General features: G+C 62.9%; 3 protein-coding genes across 4 annotated transcripts; 1 reads left to right on the top strand and 2 right to left on the bottom strand.

Moving 5' to 3' along the window:
* The first annotated feature begins 599 nt into the window (after nucleotides 1–599).
* Nucleotides 600–2,442, top strand: AIP (aryl hydrocarbon receptor interacting protein). Its single transcript, XM_069016701.1, has 6 exons — nucleotides 600–786; nucleotides 922–1,101; nucleotides 1,297–1,485; nucleotides 1,662–1,838; nucleotides 1,925–2,066; nucleotides 2,152–2,442. The coding sequence occupies exons 1-6, from the start codon at nucleotides 688–690 to the stop codon at nucleotides 2,355–2,357; spliced, it is 993 nt and encodes a 330-aa protein (XP_068872802.1). The 5' UTR covers nucleotides 600–687; the 3' UTR covers nucleotides 2,358–2,442.
* A 1,102-nt stretch (nucleotides 2,443–3,544) lies between these two features.
* Nucleotides 3,545–14,504, bottom strand: PITPNM1 (phosphatidylinositol transfer protein membrane associated 1). 2 transcript variants are annotated; one of them, XM_069016688.1, is made up of 24 exons: nucleotides 14,450–14,504; nucleotides 13,788–13,905; nucleotides 12,969–13,183; nucleotides 12,774–12,895; nucleotides 10,128–10,352; nucleotides 9,728–10,042; nucleotides 9,316–9,411; nucleotides 9,101–9,208; nucleotides 8,934–8,995; nucleotides 8,619–8,863; nucleotides 7,910–8,099; nucleotides 7,702–7,809; nucleotides 7,467–7,609; nucleotides 7,062–7,240; nucleotides 6,557–6,727; nucleotides 6,211–6,360; nucleotides 5,958–6,106; nucleotides 5,777–5,887; nucleotides 5,526–5,642; nucleotides 5,149–5,297; nucleotides 4,898–5,047; nucleotides 4,376–4,559; nucleotides 3,998–4,126; nucleotides 3,545–3,892 (listed from the first exon to the last, which is right to left on the bottom strand). In XM_069016688.1, exons 2-24 carry the CDS (start codon nucleotides 13,863–13,865, stop codon nucleotides 3,626–3,628), a joined length of 3,663 nt encoding a protein of 1,220 aa, XP_068872789.1. In that variant the 5' UTR covers nucleotides 13,866–13,905; nucleotides 14,450–14,504; the 3' UTR covers nucleotides 3,545–3,625. The 2 variants fall into 2 exon arrangements, with proteins under 2 accessions (XP_068872789.1, XP_068872788.1); XM_069016687.1 differs by having other exon boundaries at nucleotides 5,958–6,130; nucleotides 14,450–14,483.
* A 290-nt stretch (nucleotides 14,505–14,794) lies between these two features.
* On the bottom strand, nucleotides 14,795–15,954 carry CDK2AP2 (cyclin dependent kinase 2 associated protein 2). The gene is made up of 4 exons (XM_069016697.1): nucleotides 15,601–15,954; nucleotides 15,345–15,445; nucleotides 15,120–15,252; nucleotides 14,795–15,006 (listed from the first exon to the last, which is right to left on the bottom strand). Exons 1-4 carry the CDS (start codon nucleotides 15,689–15,691, stop codon nucleotides 14,939–14,941), a joined length of 393 nt encoding a protein of 130 aa, XP_068872798.1. The 5' UTR covers nucleotides 15,692–15,954; the 3' UTR covers nucleotides 14,795–14,938.
* Nucleotides 15,955–16,239: the final 285 nt, after the last annotated feature.

The raw sequence follows: 16,239 nt of genomic DNA, 5'->3' as shown, positions 1-16,239 counted from the left end.
AGCCACCTCTCCAGCACTGCAGAGCAATGACGGTGGCGGCAGAACAGCGTGTTCCCTACGGGGTTACTCCTGCAGCAGCGCAGTCTCCTCCAGGAGCCACCAGCCTCTCTGAGGGACCAGGGACCTGCAACTTGCCAGTGTCCTACTGTCACCCCGGGATGGCTTGTGGGCTGGGCTGAACCCTGGTGAGCCCTGAGGTGTCCCCCCCCCAGCGGTTTCGCAAGGCCCAGACGTGGCTGCCTATCCTTCCTGCCCGCACGGAGACCCGGCCGGGCTGGCGGGAGGGGACTAACCGGCTATGCTGTCCCTTCGGCGGGCGGGGACCCTCACTGTGGGTGCCGGCAACACTATCAACCTCCCATCCTGGACCGCGGCCTTTCCATGGCGGTTGGCAGCGTGTCACAGGAACTTTTCATTTCGGAATGCCTCCCGTGTCTCCTGGAATGGCACCCGAGCAGGGTGGGGGGAGACAGGGAACGAGGGGAACCACGTGGGAACCGAGTACGCCGCTGCCTCAGCTGGCCGGGCCCCTTGCCCGTGGCCACGCCCCCTTCCCGGAGCCTCCGCCCCGCAGCGCCACCTCCGCGCCGGCAGGGGGCGCCCCGCGCAGCCACGACTATCCGGAAAGAGCCGAGCGACGGCGGAGGCGGCCGAGCCAGGGCTGGCGGCGCGGGCGGAGCGGGCGCGATGGCGCAGCAGGTCGAGCAGCTGCGGGCGGACGGCGTGGACAAGGAGGTGCTGCGGGAGGGCACCGGGCCGCTGCCGGACTTCTGCGACGGCACCAAGGTCAGGTCCGCGCGGGGACGGGCGGGGTGGGGGGATGTGGGAAGCGGAACGCGGCGGGGAAGGCGCGCATGCGCGCTCTCCCCCCCCCCGTCTGCGTCGCCATGGTGACGCCGCGGGCTCCTCCTGCCCGTTCAGGCCACCTTCCACTACCGGACGCTGCGGTGCGGCGATGAGGAGACGCCGGTGGACGATAGCAGGGCGCGGGGGAAGCCCATGGAGCTCATCGTCGGGAAAAAGTTCAAGCTGCCGGTGTGGGAAGCGGCGCTGCGAACCATGCGGCCCGGCGAGCGTGCGCGCTTCCGCTGCGACGCCAAGGTGGGCGGGACGGGGACCTGCCGGGGACGTGGGTTGTGTTTGGGGGCGAGGCCCGTGCGGGTGGGCGGTGACTTTGTGTTGTGGGCGCGGTTTGCGGCGCCCCGGTACGCTCCAGCCGCGGGGTGCGAGGGTGGAGCATCCTGATATTCTCCCCCTCCTCCCTCCCCCAAATCCCGGCTCCCTTCCCTCCCGCAGCACGTGGTGCTTTACCCGCTGGTGTCCAAGAGCCTGCGGAACATCGCAGCAGGGAAGGATCCGCTGGAGGGGCAGCGGCACTGCTGTAGCATCGCCCAGATGCACGAGCACTACTCCCTGGGGTACCCCGACCTCGACGAACTCCAGAAGAACCCCCAGCCCCTCATCTTCGATATCGAGGTGCTGAAGGTGAGGTGCCGGCCTGGGGAGCTCGGGGTTGTGTCCAAAAAAACACATAGATGTGGCATGTGGGATGTGGTTTAGTAGTGGCTGTGGCCGTGCAGGACTCGATGATCCTAGGGGTCGTCTCCACCCTAAACAATTCCATGATCCTGTTCTCTGATTCCATGATGGGGTGCTGTCAGGTGGAGCCACCCGGCTCCTACCAGCAGGACCCATGGGCCATGACAGATGAGGAGAAGCTCCAGGCTGTGCCCCAGATCCACAAGGAAGGCAACGAGCTGTACCGGCAGGGCAAGGTACCTGAGGCAGCTGCCAAATACTATGATGCCATCGCCTGTCTCAAGAACCTGCAGATGAAGGTGGGTCTCCCCAGATGCACACAGGCATCCCCGGGAATGCAGGGCTTGAGAGCTCCCCCTCACTCTCCCTGCTCTGTCTGCCACAGGAGCAACCGGGCTCTCCGGACTGGATCGAGCTTGACCAGAAGATCACACCCCTGCTCTTAAACTACTGCCAGTGCAAGCTGCAGTGTGAGGAGTACTATGAGGTGCTGGACCACTGCTCCTCCATCCTCAACAAGTACGAGGGTAAGGAGCCACAGGCCATCGCAGGTGGCTGTGGTGGGCACCAGGAGACCCCCACACTCCGTTGACCCCAGCTCTCTCCCCACAGACAATGTCAAGGCCTACTTCAAGCGGGGCAAGGCCCACGCGGCCGTGTGGAACGTGGCTGAGGCACAGGCTGACTTCGCCAAAGTCCTGGCCCTCGACCCCTCACTGCGCCCCGTGGTCTCCAAGGAGCTGCGGAGCCTGGAAGCACGGCTGCGGGAGAAGGACGCCGAAGACAAGATCCGCTTCAAGGGCATCTTCTCCCAATAGAGTGCGCAGCCACAAGGGAGAGCCCAGCGCTCTCGGGACAGGTTCTTTTAGATATTCCACATGTGGAATGGTCATGGATGTTTATTAATGTTTAATACAGATTTTACTTATTTGAAGTCAGTGGAAATGGCCCCGGAGCTCGCCACGGCCTGGGGACATGACCAGGCACTTAAGTGGCAGCATAAAGCATTGCAGCACATGGCTGAAGCTCTTTGCTGGGCTCTAGACTCTGCTCATCATCACGCCAGGGATGCATGGGTGACACGAGCCTGCTGCTCCCTGCCAACTTGTATCACTTATTTGATGTTTTTATACTTAATGGTGGCCATGGAGGGGCGGCACCAAGCCTCAGCCTGGGCTCCAACCCCTTCATGCCTGTTCTCCTCCGTGCGACACCATTGTCACCTCTCGAGGCTGCTGCTATCATCCAAAACCAGTGTCTCCTCTTGTCATGTTAGTGTCAGGAATATTTTATATAGAATAACAGCTGCTTCCTGCTATCTCTATAAACCTCTGGTCATGCTATGCCAAGATAAACTCAAGTAAAACCAGTCACAGCCCCTGGTCACTACAAAAATTTGCTGCTGGAAGTAAATGAGGGGAAACCAAGTCGGAAAGGGGGAGGGTATCAGCATCGGCACAGCCCATATACCCCAGGCTCTTTTACTTGTCCTGAATCGCTTGTGACCCAACTGATGTGCCCCACGGCCATGTCCCTGTGGGACATGGTGTCCCTAGAGGCTCCCCAGGGCTTTCCCAGTGGGTCGGAACCCTGGTGCCACAGGCACAGAACCGACTCGTGGGTGCTGGCACCTTGTCGTAACATCTCTTTATTCAACACCGAAACAAAAGGGGGGGAACAGAGGAACCACTCTGGAAACCCAACCCAGCCCTGCCCTGTGACACTGGACAGAAATAAATAGGTGGGGAGGTGCCATTTGCCCTGGGGCACAGCCACAGCCCCCCAGTTCTGCACACGGACAATGACCCTGGGGTGCAGACCCCACTGGTCACTGCCCAACAGCCCCAAAGGACCAGAGGGGACAGGGCTGGGGGCAGCAGGGAGGACCCAGGGTGGCTCAGTCCTGAGGGGATCACTCTGGCCCTCAGGGGGGCTCAGAGCCATCTCCCAGCACCCCCCAGTCTCAGGGGACCCAGCGCCCTCATCTCCTTCCTATGGGCTTGTGGCCCAGCACTGGCTCCATCCCCAGGTGCTCCTTGCTGGGAAATCAGGGATGCAGTGGAGGGGGGACGTGGCCATGCCACCCTCACTCCTCACCCTCCAGCTTGAGGCTGACACTGCGGGGCTTGGCCCGGGACAAGCCTGGGGGTACTGAGGGGGACCCCCCATCCCGCTCTGCCTGGCTGGAGCCCCGGGAGCGCAGGAGCTGGCTCTGCTTCCGCAGGAAGTCGACAGGCGCTGGGCAGCCATAGGTGCCTTTGCCCAGCACAGGTCGTGGGGGGCCCTTGGGGGCGTGGGCCAGGGCTGCAGCTTCCAGCTGGGCGAGGTGGGCAACATAGCCCTCGGAGAGGAACTGCAGGACACACAGACAGCCTGAGCTGGTAGCCATGGCCAGCTGGTGGGGTCAGCCATCGTCCCCTGCATCCCCAGGCTCTCCCCAGCCCTGCCACCACCATACCTGGCACTGGTTGTGGAACTTCTTGACGGCCCGTCCCACAATGTAGATGTGTGCTGGCGCAAGTCCCAGTGAGCTGTAGACGGAGACATCCTTGGTGGAGCCATAGCCAGCAACTATGGAGATCTCTGCCTGCCCAGGGACAAGAGCATTAGGGCAGGGAACCTCCCTTCCCACAGGGACAGCCACCTCCAGGGGCTGGGACACCCTCATGTTAAGAGGGATGGCTGGGAGCTGCCCTGAGAAGCTTCCAGCTCTGCCCTGGCAGTGCAGTCCAGCTCCCAGCATCTCCACTGGGATGCAGAGGTGCACAGGCTTCAGCACAGCCCATGCCACCCCATCACCAGCCCTATGTCCTCCCGGCCGCATCCCCATCCCCACCTCGGTGCGCAGGCTCTGCAGGAAGGCGGCTTTCTGGCGCAGTGGGTCGTGGGTGAGCCCGTCGCAGAAGGAGACGGCACCGTGGGGGAAGTTGTGCTGGGAGAGCCAGGCCACCACACGATGCTTCTGCATGTCGGGGCGCCCCGTCACATAGATGATCATGTACCCCGAGTCCTGCCAGTGCCTGGGAGGGGATATGGGTGGCTGCCAGGAGCCTGTGTGGAGGCAGTCCTGCTGTGGGAAGCTGGGATCTCCCAACACAACATGTGTGGGTGCTGCCTCCAAAACCTCCCTGCTCCCAGGGATTTTATCAAGGGGAAGGCACAGCAAAACTGTGGGGACCACATCCAAACTTGGAGAGGATTATTTTCCACAACAGGGCACCAGCATAGAGATGATGTGCTGGAGGCAAGGGAGTGGTGGAATACCTTCCACTTTGTCCCTGCTCTGACATGCCCCAACTGAGTTGTCACCACACCATGAAAGATGGGGAGACTGACTCCCTTATTGAAGGGCACCCACCTTACAACGTCCACAGCCCCTGCCCGCACTTTGGGGTCACTGCCCATGATGGAGACACTGGCGGTGAAGGAACCGTCGATGCTGAACACAACGGACTCAGTGCCACGGGCCACAACAGTCAGGTATGCCTCGGCATAGCTGTGGTCCCCCCTGCAAAGGCAGAGGTGGTGGCTCGGCACCGGCTCTGCTGCCAGGGCAGCAGGTGTAGCTCTGCCAAAAGGGCTGGAGGAGGAACTGAGGTGATACCTCACCTGACCACCATGCGAACAGGGTAGATCCCGATGGCCAGAGCTTTGTCTGGAGGGATGGTGAAGGTCAGGCGCCCGCTGCCACTCGTCACCTCGGTGCCGTAGTACAGCCACTTCCCTGACAGCGGCTGTGTCATGATGTAGATGTCCACCTGGGAGAGGGAAGCGGGCTGAGCATGGGCTGGACTACCACATCCTGCTGTGTCCCCACCTGCAAGTCCTTACAACCTTCTCTCGCCATCCCACACAGGGATTAACCACAGGTTAACACAGGTTAACCACATCCTTCCCCTACTGCGGGTGACACCAGCCCCATGCCCAGTCCTGGACACTCCCACCCTGTTTGAGGGGTCCTGGTGGCCTCCTGAGCCCAGCTGTACCTTCTCCCCAGTCAGTGTCACCACGTCCAGGGGTCCATACATGAAGCGCCCGCTGAGGACCTGCGCTTTGCCCTCACACACGATCACATCGCAGGCCCGGTGGTTGGCCGTCACATTCTGCAGGCACACGGGGTGCTCAGCAGCTCCTGGGGGAGCTCCTGAGGCGCCACAGGGACATCACTGCGCTGCGGGATTGTCCCAGAACCCGCACACCCCAGGATGCTCCAGGTGGGCTCCCACTGGCCACATACCCGGATCTTCACTTGGGTGCGCTTGCGCTGCCACTTTTCCCGAGGGATGGCAGGGCTGTAGATGGAGCTCTCCTCGCTCTCCGCTGGCTGCGGCCCCTCTTTCTCCATCACCTGCCGACAGCATGGCACTGGCTCAGCCTCTGCCAGCCCCAGCTTGCCGCCTACCCCACCATGCCCATACCTGGCGCAGGATGAAGGCCACCACGTCAGAGGATTCCCAGTAGCTGGCATGGAAGAGGTGGGGCAGGGTGATGGTGGGGAAGGCAGTCAAGGCATCAGGGCAGTACAGAGAATAGTCGATGCGCTTCGGGCCCCACCAGTGCTCCAGGACTGCAGGGAGAGCTGGAATGAAGCCTTTTCTGGACCTCATCCCATGTCGTGCAGCCCGAGGTGTCCGCATGAGATGTGAAGGGGTGGGTAGGGATCACACTTACTCTTGACAACCTCGCTGGTGCTGGCAGGAGTGGGGGGCTCTGCCGGTTCATTGCCCTTCCAGAAGCCCCCAAAGCTGCCAGTGGGGGTAGGGGGGGCAGCCACATCCACTTTGGGCAGGAACAGGGCAGAGTGTGTCTGCAGGGCCTCCGCTGCAGAAAGAGCTGGGTGAGCACACCCAGAGTCTCCAGGGACATCCACCACCCCAGGATGCCCTCCAATAGAGCCCCAAAGCAGTAGGAAGGGCTTGCACATCCCTCTCCCCCCACCCAGCCAGGCTGTGAGTGCTCTGGGTACCCTGACGTGGCCCCAGGGTGCCTTGCACCAGCCTGGAGGGGACCTGCTCACCCAACAGGGACGAGGTGCCATCACCCAAGGGGTACTTCTGGTATCGGGGCACGCTGAGGGGGGGCACAGCGTGGAAGGCCTTGGCCAGGAGGGGCTCCAGGCGGGAGGCACAGGGATCAGCGGCGTGGAAGAGGTTGTAGATCTGCTCACAGGCAGGACGCAGCTGGGCCACTGCAGCACAGAGTGGGGTCAGAGGCGCCCACGAGGGCTGAGGGGCACCAGGAGCAAAACACCCAGGAGGGGTAAAGCAGGACACAGCAAGGGGAAGGGCTGGAGAGGGAAATTTGGGGCACTGGGGACAGGCTGAGGCTGGCACAGAGCAGGGACACTCAGGCACCCACCAACACCCACACAGGAAGGGCTGGGCATGCAAGGGACTCAAACCCAATCAAGGCTCTCTGGGGTGGTCCTGGGGAGCTCAGGCTTGTGGGGTGAACACGACTCAGGGACTTGAGCCCTGCAGGGAGGGTCGGGAGCTGGCACCGCAGCAGGCAGGGATCCTCACCATCCAGAGCAGGCATGACGGTCTTGCGCAGCGCGAGCACCAGCCCCAGTGGGGAACCAAAGAGGAAGAAGCCGGATACCTTAAATTCGAGGCGGGTGCTGGCACCCTCCGCCCCATCCAGCGCCATGGCGCTGCTCCGGGGAGCCTCTGCCTCCAGCGGGGCCTCGCTGGCCTGCAGGCTGGGACAGCAGAGACAGTGGGCATGGGGAGGGATGGCAACATCGCGCTCCCACCATCCTGAAGGCAAAGCTGTGCCTGGCGTGGCCCTGTTATCCCAGAGGAGCTCCAGCAAGATCACCCCAGGGCAGGCAGCCTCCATGAAATGCTCCTTCCCAGCCTGAAGCAGATGGGAATTACACCCTTTCCATAAAGCACAAGATAGCAAACCATCCCCCTTGGGCTCACCTGCACATGGAGTTGTGCTGCTGGCTGTCCCCCTGTGTCCCTGGGGGCTCAGGGCTGGCCTGGCCCAATACCGGTGCTCCCTCTGTCCCATCAGCCATTGGGTCCAGGCCGCCACACTGCTCCGGGGAGATGGGCTCTGTGCTCTGCAGGGAGAGGCAGCAAACACCCAGACCCCATATAGCCCCCAGTGCACCACCAAACCCCTCTCAGGGGGTGTTGGGGTGTAGGCACTCACCAGGCTGCCACGGCGGCTGCTGCTCCGGCTGCCCCCAGAGCCCACCCGGCTCTGGCACAGGGCATCGAATCCCAGAATGCCACCCACACAGTCCCCGAGCAGCACCACCTGCAGAGACCATGGACCCATAAGGAGGGTGACCCCCAAACCCTCCATGCAGGGTCACAGCTGGACCCCAGAGCCAAGCTTCCCCCACATTCCACCTCACCTGGCCACAGAAGCCGGTGCCCTCTCCAGAGTGCAGGAAGGCTGCGTAGGCCTGGTTGGCGCGGGCGATGACGGTGCCCACAGCATGCTGGTAGATGCCTGAGGAGGTGGCCAGCAGCGGGAGTGCTGCCAGTGGGATGTGGTCCTGGCTGCTGGACAGGCTGTCCCTGTCGTGGCTGTAGGGGCTGAGCCTGAGGGGGACATGGCGAGGGATGAACGGGACTGTCCTGATGTCCTCATTCCATTGCATAGTACTGGTTCACCCTGGGATGCCACACCAGGAGTAATCCCCATCCCACCACAAGACACTTGCTCACTCAGGATGCTGTATCCAGAGTTATCCCCATCCCATCCAATTCCATGCCATTCCATCCTGCCCTGATGTCCCCATCTCTTTGCACAATAATTGTTCACCCCAGGATGCTGCACAAGGAGTTATCCCCATCCCATCCCATCCCATCCCATCCCATCCCATCCCATCCCATCCCATCCCATCCCATCCCATCCCATCCCATCCCATCCCACTGTCCTCATCCCACAACAAAACACCTGTGTGCCCTGCGACACCCAGCAGTTAACCCCCATCCCATCCCATCCCATCCCATCCCATCCCATCCCATCCCAAGTCCTTAATGTCCCACCAGAAATAAAGCCCCCTCTCCAAGGATACCAGCTCCCCCATCCCCTGCTTTCCCAGCAGGAATCCGTACTTGGAAACGAGGGCATAGGCTGCAGCACAGATGGGCGGGCAGGGCACCAGGCGCAGGGCCACATGTCCCAGTGCCTCGGGAAAGTGGACGCGGGTGACAGCATCAAAGGTGGCCGCCAGTGTCTGCACATCTGCCTGCTTGGAGCCCGGCTCGCCCGCTCCCTGATCCAGGATGTTCCCACTGTGGAGGATGAGGAAGAGTGCGTGGATCCGGCACATCTGCTCCGTGCTCTCTGCCATGCCGCCCTGCAGGAAGGAGAGCAGTCAAGTCGGGGGGCACGGCAGTAGGACACGGCCCGAGGGAGGGGACACTCACCTCAGGGAAGCTGGATGTTCCCAACCCTTCACCATCCCCCTTGGTGGCGCTGGCTCCGTCCCCTGCGAGCACACAGGCCTGGTGAGCCAGTTGGGGTCTCCAGGTGGGAGTCAGGCCCCTCCTAGGACATCCACCCAAGGATTTGGGCTGCTCACCCCAGCACTCACCCAGTGCCTCATCCAGCTCTGCTGGCCGCTCAAGCGTGTCCAAGAAGTCGTTGGAGCTCCACTTGGTCATCTCCTTGGCAAAGACCTCATCGCTGTCAGACAGATCCTCTGCAGAGGCAGAAGGGAAGCATGGATGGGGAGACACCCCTGTGCCTGCACGCCCATCCTCAGACGGCCTCGCCCCCATACAGCCTGTCCCAAGATGGTGCCAGTACCGTGGGCATCGAAAAATTCCTCTTCAGAGCTGTTCTCCGAGTCCCGGGCAATGTTCTGCATCCGCCACTCCGACAGGCTCTGAGGAGACACACCCCCTGCCACCCGCAGGAGATCAGCACCCACAGCCCCCTGAAGAGAGACCCCTGCTCCTGCCCCACAGCTCCTCCTTGGTCCTGGACCCAGACCCCCCCAGGGAGATCTGGGGCCATCCCTATGTCACCCAGAGTCCCTCCAGGAGATCCAGAACCATCCCTGGGTCACCCAGGGCCCCTTCAAGAAACCTTGCACCAGACCTGGGACACCCAGAGCCCCAGCCCAGGACGCCCAAGCCAGGCAAAACAGTGCCCTGACACATCACCTATGGAGAACTGCAGCATCCAGTGCATAACCACACCAGACCTGGTCTCTCACCTCCATGCTGGGAAGAGTAGGAAGACCGGGAAGAGGTGGACCACTGCTTGGCAAAGGTATCATCGGAGGGGGTATCAGTCCCCGCCTGCAGCTCGGCCTCCTCCTGCCCACCAGGCCCGTCTGGCTCCGGCCGCCCCTCAGGGCTGACCCCAGCCGCAGGTGGCTCCTCGCCCTCGCCACACTTGGCCATCTTCTGTGCCAGCATTCGTGCCGTCTCCTCCTCCAGCTGCCGGATATCCTCCATTGTCAAGTCTGTCCACTCATCCTGCCAGCACCAGGCTTGGCGGTGGGCGCGCAGCATCACCTTCCTCAAACCTGGGGGAAGAAGGGGGGAAGTGAGTCCAGTGCGATCCCATGGCTGCGCAAATGACCCTCCAGCAACCCACGGCTCCGAACTCACCCACATCATGGATGAACTGCTCGATCTTGGACTGCATCCCCCAGTATCGGAACTCCACCTTGCAGAGCTTGTAGGCGCACATGAGGGGCCCGCTGGCCACCGCCGCCTCCAGCCAGTCATCCCCCAGCGGCCCCCGGCCCGTCTTGGATGAGTGGTAGAGTTTGGGATCCTCCTCAGGCTTGTACTCCCCGGGGGAGATGGGATCACGCACGATGTCAATGGTGTCTGTGGGGAGAACGGCGCTTGTCACCTCCCGGCGCTTGGCAAGGGGGCACAGGTAGGAAAAGAAGGAAAAAGGGACAAAAATCAGGTCAAATACTCCCACAAGCCATGCACCCAATGCAGCTGGCAGCAAACACTCTCTGTCCTAGAATCCCAGAATCTTGGAGTTCTGGAATCACAAAATCCTGGAATGGTTTTGGTTGGAAGGGACCTTATGGATCATCTCATTCCACTCCCTACCATGGGCAGGGACACCTTCCACTATCCCAGGTTGCTCCAAGCCCTGTTGAACCTGGCCTTGGACACTTCCAGGGATGGAGCATCCGCAGTTTCTCTGCGCAACCTGTGTCAGGACCTCACCACCCTCACAGGGAAGAATTTCCTAATAAAACATATAAAATGCCAAGGCTGGAACATCACAGGCACCCTTGATGCAGCCAAAGACATTCCTGTCCCCACGTGGGATCCCAATCCAGCACCCCAGGGAGCAGCACAGGGAGGGAGGGGCTGGGAGCATGCGGAGAGCCGGGACTGACACACATACACGCATTAGCCGGCAGATCTGGCAGCTGCAGAGTGATCATGGCCACCTGGGGGATGTGGGGGCTGAGGACAGGGACAGCACATGAGGCAGCTCGGCACAGCTCCCAGCTCCCCCCCCGCAAGAGGCCCGAGGGTCCCCCAAAAACAGGGCACAGCAAAACCACCATGGGACACAGGAGCCTCCAGAGAGCTGGGGGGGGGGAGGGCAATGAACCCTATCCCCAAACAGAGGTGACCTCTCCCAAAATGAGGGTGAGCTCCCTCCAAATGAGGATGACCTCCCAAGACCGGAGAGAGGCTCATGAATGACACCCAGGAAAACATGATCCAACACCCATTTGGGCTCAATCCAGCACAAAATCTCCTAGAATTTGGCTTTTCCAGCCCTGTCTCCAGGTCGGGTTCCTCCAGCGTGGTTTGGGGGATCCCAGGGCACCCCACTGGCTCCCAGTACCATCCCGCAGCACTGTCCCCATTCCCAAGCTGTGCCAAACCCTGCATTTATTTGCCTTGATGTCCCCAAGGTCCTGTCAGCCTCTCTTCCTCCAGCTTGGGCTGAAAAAAGGGGGAAAAAGAAAACTAGAAATGCCCTGAATCCACAAAAATGATGCAATGCACAGCATGATGCCAAGCATCTTGGATAACTGCAGCAAAGAGCTGGGATAGAACCTGCTGTCCCCAAGCAGCTCCTGGCAGTGTCATTCCCATCACAATCCAACTCCCTTTGCTTTTGCCACTGGGAGCAGGCTGCCAAGGAAGCAGTTATCCCTGCAGATCACCCAGACCATGTTTTTCCGTCGCCCTTTGAAACGTGAGAGGGGTTTAAATCTGTCAGTGTTACAGGACACCAGGGCAGAGAAGATCCCAATGGGATCCAGACTGGGGCTGGTCCCACTCCAACCCTGCTCCCTGTGGAAGGCAGCAGCCACTGGAGATGCTAAGTGCCCTGTGGAATGCCCACAGGATGGGCACTAGAGTGAAAAACCAGGCAGCAGGCACAGGGCCATGCCCTGATGCTGTCTGCTTGGCCCTGGTTGCTTCCCAGGGGCAGTAGGGGCAGAATTCCTGCCCCCAGGTCCGAGCCATCAGTATCCTGGCCGGACATCCCCAGTGCCGCAAGAGCCGGGGAGAGAAATAGGTCAGATGAATCATTTCCTCCAAGTTCCTATTTTAGGCCTCCATTTTAAGAGGCAGCGCATCACACTCCACACTCTGGCACCTGAACTGACCACATCCACACCACCGGGAACGGGAACCTGCCAGAGAGGGAAGAATCCCACCTGGAGCTCCCAGTTCTGCCCACCAGTCTCCCCAGAAAGAAGCCAGAAAGTGATCTGGAGCAAAGCCCTGGGGAGAAGGGAAGCAGGGCAGGGGGTAGGAAAATAGGGACATGCTATTTCCAGCTCTCCCTGCTCCAGCTGATCCGAAACACCCCATAGGACCCAGGTTTGGGGTCCCATGTACACCAGGAGAGACTGAGAAGGCAAATCCATGCCAGAACAGGTCTGGGACACAGAAGGAGAGGGGAGCAGACTGGCACTAGGAAGGAGAAGCTGCAAACAGAAATAGAGGCAAGGGAAGAGGCAGAGGACAAAACTATCCCTGAAAATATTTTTAATGTGAAACTTAATTCAGCACCCCTGAGAGGGAACAGGCAGGGAGCTTGGAGCAGGGAGCCTGGGTCACATGGAGCTTGGGGCAAGGAGCTCAGGATCCAGGGAGCTCTTCCCTTCCGGCATCCCCAAACCATCAGGACCAGCAAAGAGAGTGAAGTCGAGCCCCTAAGGCCCCATCGCATCCACACGCCCATCCCAGGAGCACTGTGTGGGAATCCCAGCAGCCACAGGGTCCTGCCCAGCTCCCCAAGCCAGCCATACCCACCCAAAATCCTCTGCCTCTTCTCTGCCACACTCAGGTTGAAGATGTTGGTCTGCTGCCCTGCATCCGGGCGGTAGTACGTCTCGATCTCAATGGAAAATTTTTCCACAAAGGGACATGTGTACCTGGAGGGGCACAGGACTGAGCCCTGGAGTACGGCCAGCCCCACAGCCCACCCTGCTGCCTCCCAGCTCCCACCTGGTGCGTGTGTAGGGATAAGCATTCCAGGACTCCTCCTCCACCTGGAGTGCAGCTTTGGGGAGCAGCGCCCGGAACCAGCTGGGGATGTGGGAGCCGACATGGTAGATCTTGTGGGTGTACTGGCCACTGCCCCCGGGGCCGTCACTGTAGGGCCGGTTAGCCAGGATCTCCACACCACTGCCCTCACCACTCGACTCCTCCCGGCTCTTCTTCTGCACAGAGGTGATGGCTCAGTGCAGCCCCTCCAAGCCTTGAGATCCCCGTGGGCACTCCGGGTCCCCACACACTCCCATCCCCATGTGCTGGAATCCACCAGCCCCACACCTGTTCACAGGACCCCCTACTTGGCTCAGTGGCCCCAAACCCCCCCAAAGCCTCACTGACACCCCTGCAACCTGCCAATTGCTTGGGATCAGCCTCAGGCCAGCCCGTGCCACTCCAGGCTCCATGCTCAGCCCTACAGCTCCCCAGTTCCCCACACTCAGCCCCACAGCCCCACTACACCCTCCAACATCCCATGCTCAGCCTCAAAGTCCCCTGTGCACCCCCAGGCTCAGCCCCTGCACCCTTCATGCTCCCCCACAGCCCCCTGCACCCCCCAGGCTACAATCTCCAGCCTCTCTCAGCCCCCTGCACCCCCTCAGTCTTAGTCCCCAGATCCCCGCATCCCTCCAGCTCCCCATGCCCAGCCCCACAGCCCTGTGCACCTCCTCAGTCTTGACCCTTGGACCCCACACCCCTCAGGCTCAGCCCCACAAACCCCAGACCCATGCAGCCCCTGGGCTCAGCCCCCCCTGCTCAGCCCCGCATCCCCACCTGGATCATGTAGAGCTGGGCCACCTGGTACTCCTCCAGGCTCATGGGCAGCAGGATGTGGTACTCCTTGATCAGCATGGCGGCGGCGGGGGATAGCGGGACACAGCGGGGGCAGCGCCTGAGGGGGCTTTTGTTACACCGGACCGGACCGGCTTCGGGACAACTCGGGCCGGTTCGACACCCCTTCGGAACCGCTCGGGGCACACTCAGCTCAGCCCGGTACCGCTAGGTCCGGGTACGGCCCGTCTCGGAACCGCTCCGCCACCGGGTTCGGCTGGGTCCGATACCGCTCGGTTACGGGTTCGGTTCAGTTCGGTACCGCTCGGCTGCGCTCGGCCCCGGGTTCGACCCAGCTCGGCCTCACGCTCGACTGAGTCCGGTACCGCCCGGCACCGCTTGGCCCGGCTCGGAACAGCTCGGTCCTGGGTTCGGCTGAGTCCGGTACCGCTCGACTACGGCTTCGGTTCAGTCCGGTATCGCTCGGCTACCCTCGGCCCCGGGTTCGGCCCCACGTTCGGCTCAGTCCGGTACCGCTCAGCCCCCCTCGGCCCCGGGTTCGGCCCGGCTCGGCCCCACTCGGCTCCGCTCCGTTGCCATGGCAACGCGGCCCCCTCCACTCCCCCCGCCCGCCCGGTCCCCGCCGCCCCCCGGCCCCACCGAACCTGCGCCGCTCCGCACCGGCCCCTCGGATCGTGACATCACAGCCCGTTCCCACGGTGACGTAGGGAGGTGAGGGGGGGCTCGTGACGTCAGAGAGCGGAAGGCAGCGAGCGCCACTCACGGACGCTCCGCGTGTACCGGCACCGCCGCCCCCGGAAAAACCCGGTGTTTTGTTTAAAAAGCCACTTTTTTAAGTGATCAAAGAGTGGTTTGTTCACTCCTGCACCTCTCAGCTCCGGGACACCCACCCAGCTCGGCTCCAAACCCTTCCCCGACTCCCCCACCTCTACGCCGCGTCCCACCATGAGCGTCGGGACCCATCCCCGCGGGGACACACCGAGGCCAAGTCCCAACATTGTCCTTTATTTATAAAAACACGCATTTATAAAGAGCGGAGAGCGCGGGGAGGGGGGGCTCGGGCAGCACGGCGGCCCCCCCGCCCCCGCCGCCACCACCGGGGAGTCCCGGGGGGTCCCGGGTGGCAGCTGCCGTTACGTGCGGGCGTTTCGCTCTGTCTCGGCCAGGCACTCCCTGACCAGCGCCCGGGCGTGGATGATCCCTGCGGGGAGAAGCACAGGGACACCTCGAATCACACTCCAGTCCCTCCCCACGGGGGTGGGGAGCCTCGGGGGCGCAGTCCCGGCGGCCGCCTGGTTCCCCCCCCGCCCCTACCCCGCTTCAGCCGCTCCATGGCGCTCTTGCTGCCAGCGTAGGTGGGCCGGATCTCCTTCCCCATCTCCTCGATGACCGAGAGCAGGTCGGTGTAGGTGCTCTGCGAGCCCTGCGCCCCGGGGGGCTTCATGGCCTGCGGGAACAGGGGGACACGGAGGGACGGAGGGGCTGGGGGCCACCCCCGCCGCCGCGCCCGGCCCCACCGGCCCCGGCCCCGCGCCTCACCTGCACGTAGCCCATGGACGGCGGCCCGAAGTCATTGAAGAGCGGCCGGAAAGGGGCGGCGGCGCCGGGGACGGAACCGGAGGGCGACGGGACACTCGTGGCTACGGGAAACTCAGGGTCACGGCCACACTCCCCCTTCCTCGACACCTCCCTCATCCGGTACCATCCCTTCCCGGGGTACCCCCCCTGCGTCCCCCGGGTCTCTCTCCGCTCCCGGTGCCCCTCGTCCCCCGCGGCTACCGGGGGGTTCTCTCACCGGCGGACGGTGCCCCGGGCCCCGGCGGGGCGGGGCTGGCGCTGGCGGCTCCGGGGGTAGCGGGGGCGGGAGCGATGGGCTTGTAGGACATCCCCGATTGCCGCCCGCCGCTCCCGGATCCCTGGAGCCCCGCGGCGGGGGTCGGCGTGCGGCCCCCGCGCTCGCCCCGCCGGTTGTATCGCCGGTGCCCGCCTCTCTTCAGCTCAGCTCGGCCCCGCTCGGCCCGGCGGGAAGCCGGGAACCGGAGCGGAGCGCGGCAGCCCCGGTTCCCGGTGGCGCTGCGCGGCCCCGGCCTGACCCAGGTCTCTCCCCCCTCCGCCGGCGCTCGCGGTGATGACGCAGGCGCGTCACGCGCACGACGTCATCACGCCGCCGCGCGCCCGCCGGCCGGTCACCGTGGAGACACGCGGCGTCGGCCCCGCCCCGTCGGTGCCTCCCCGACCACGTGACTGCGGTGCAGGCCACGCCCCGCCGCGGAGAGGACCCTCTGCGGGTCACGTGACTGACCGGCGCCACCGCCTGGGGGGGGCACCGGGAATGGGGGAGGACACCGGGAATGGGGGAGGACACCGGGAGCGGCACCATCGGCACCGCCGCGCTCCCCCCGCCGCCGCGGGACCCCGTGCCACCCCACAGCCC

Source organism: Aphelocoma coerulescens, chromosome 5, assembly GCF_041296385.1.
Source record: "Aphelocoma coerulescens isolate FSJ_1873_10779 chromosome 5, UR_Acoe_1.0, whole genome shotgun sequence".
NCBI classification, from domain to species: domain Eukaryota; kingdom Metazoa; phylum Chordata; class Aves; order Passeriformes; family Corvidae; genus Aphelocoma; species Aphelocoma coerulescens.
This window is presented reverse-complemented; position numbering and strand designations above follow the sequence as displayed.

Bases quoted from the DNA above. Each gene is read 5' to 3' on its own strand.
- AIP (XM_069016701.1), top strand. From the start codon at position 688: ATGGCGCAGCAGGTCGAGCAGCTGCGGGCGGACGGCGTGGACAAGGAG. The intron at 1,102-1,296 runs GTGGGCGGGACG...TCCCTCCCGCAG, and splicing joins GCTTCCGCTGCGACGCCAAG to CACGTGGTGCTTTACCCGCT. The intron at 1,486-1,661 runs GTGAGGTGCCGG...GGGTGCTGTCAG, and splicing joins TCGATATCGAGGTGCTGAAG to GTGGAGCCACCCGGCTCCTA.
- PITPNM1 (XM_069016687.1), bottom strand. From the start codon at position 13,865: ATGCTGATCAAGGAGTACCACATCCTGCTGCCCATGAGCCTGGAGGAG. The intron at 5,643-5,776 runs GTATGTGGCCAG...GTGTGCCTGCAG, and splicing joins GCACCCAAGTGAAGATCCGG to AATGTGACGGCCAACCACCG. The intron at 5,298-5,525 runs GTACAGCTGGGC...TCCCTCTCCCAG, and splicing joins TGACACTGACTGGGGAGAAG to GTGGACATCTACATCATGAC.
- CDK2AP2 (XM_069016697.1), bottom strand. From the start codon at position 15,691: ATGTCCTACAAGCCCATCGCTCCCGCCCCCGCTACCCCCGGAGCCGCC. The intron at 15,446-15,600 runs GTGAGAGAACCC...AGTTTCCCGTAG, and splicing joins GCCCGGGGCACCGTCCGCCG to CCACGAGTGTCCCGTCGCCC. The intron at 15,253-15,344 runs GTGAGGCGCGGG...CTGTTCCCGCAG, and splicing joins CGTCCATGGGCTACGTGCAG to GCCATGAAGCCCCCCGGGGC.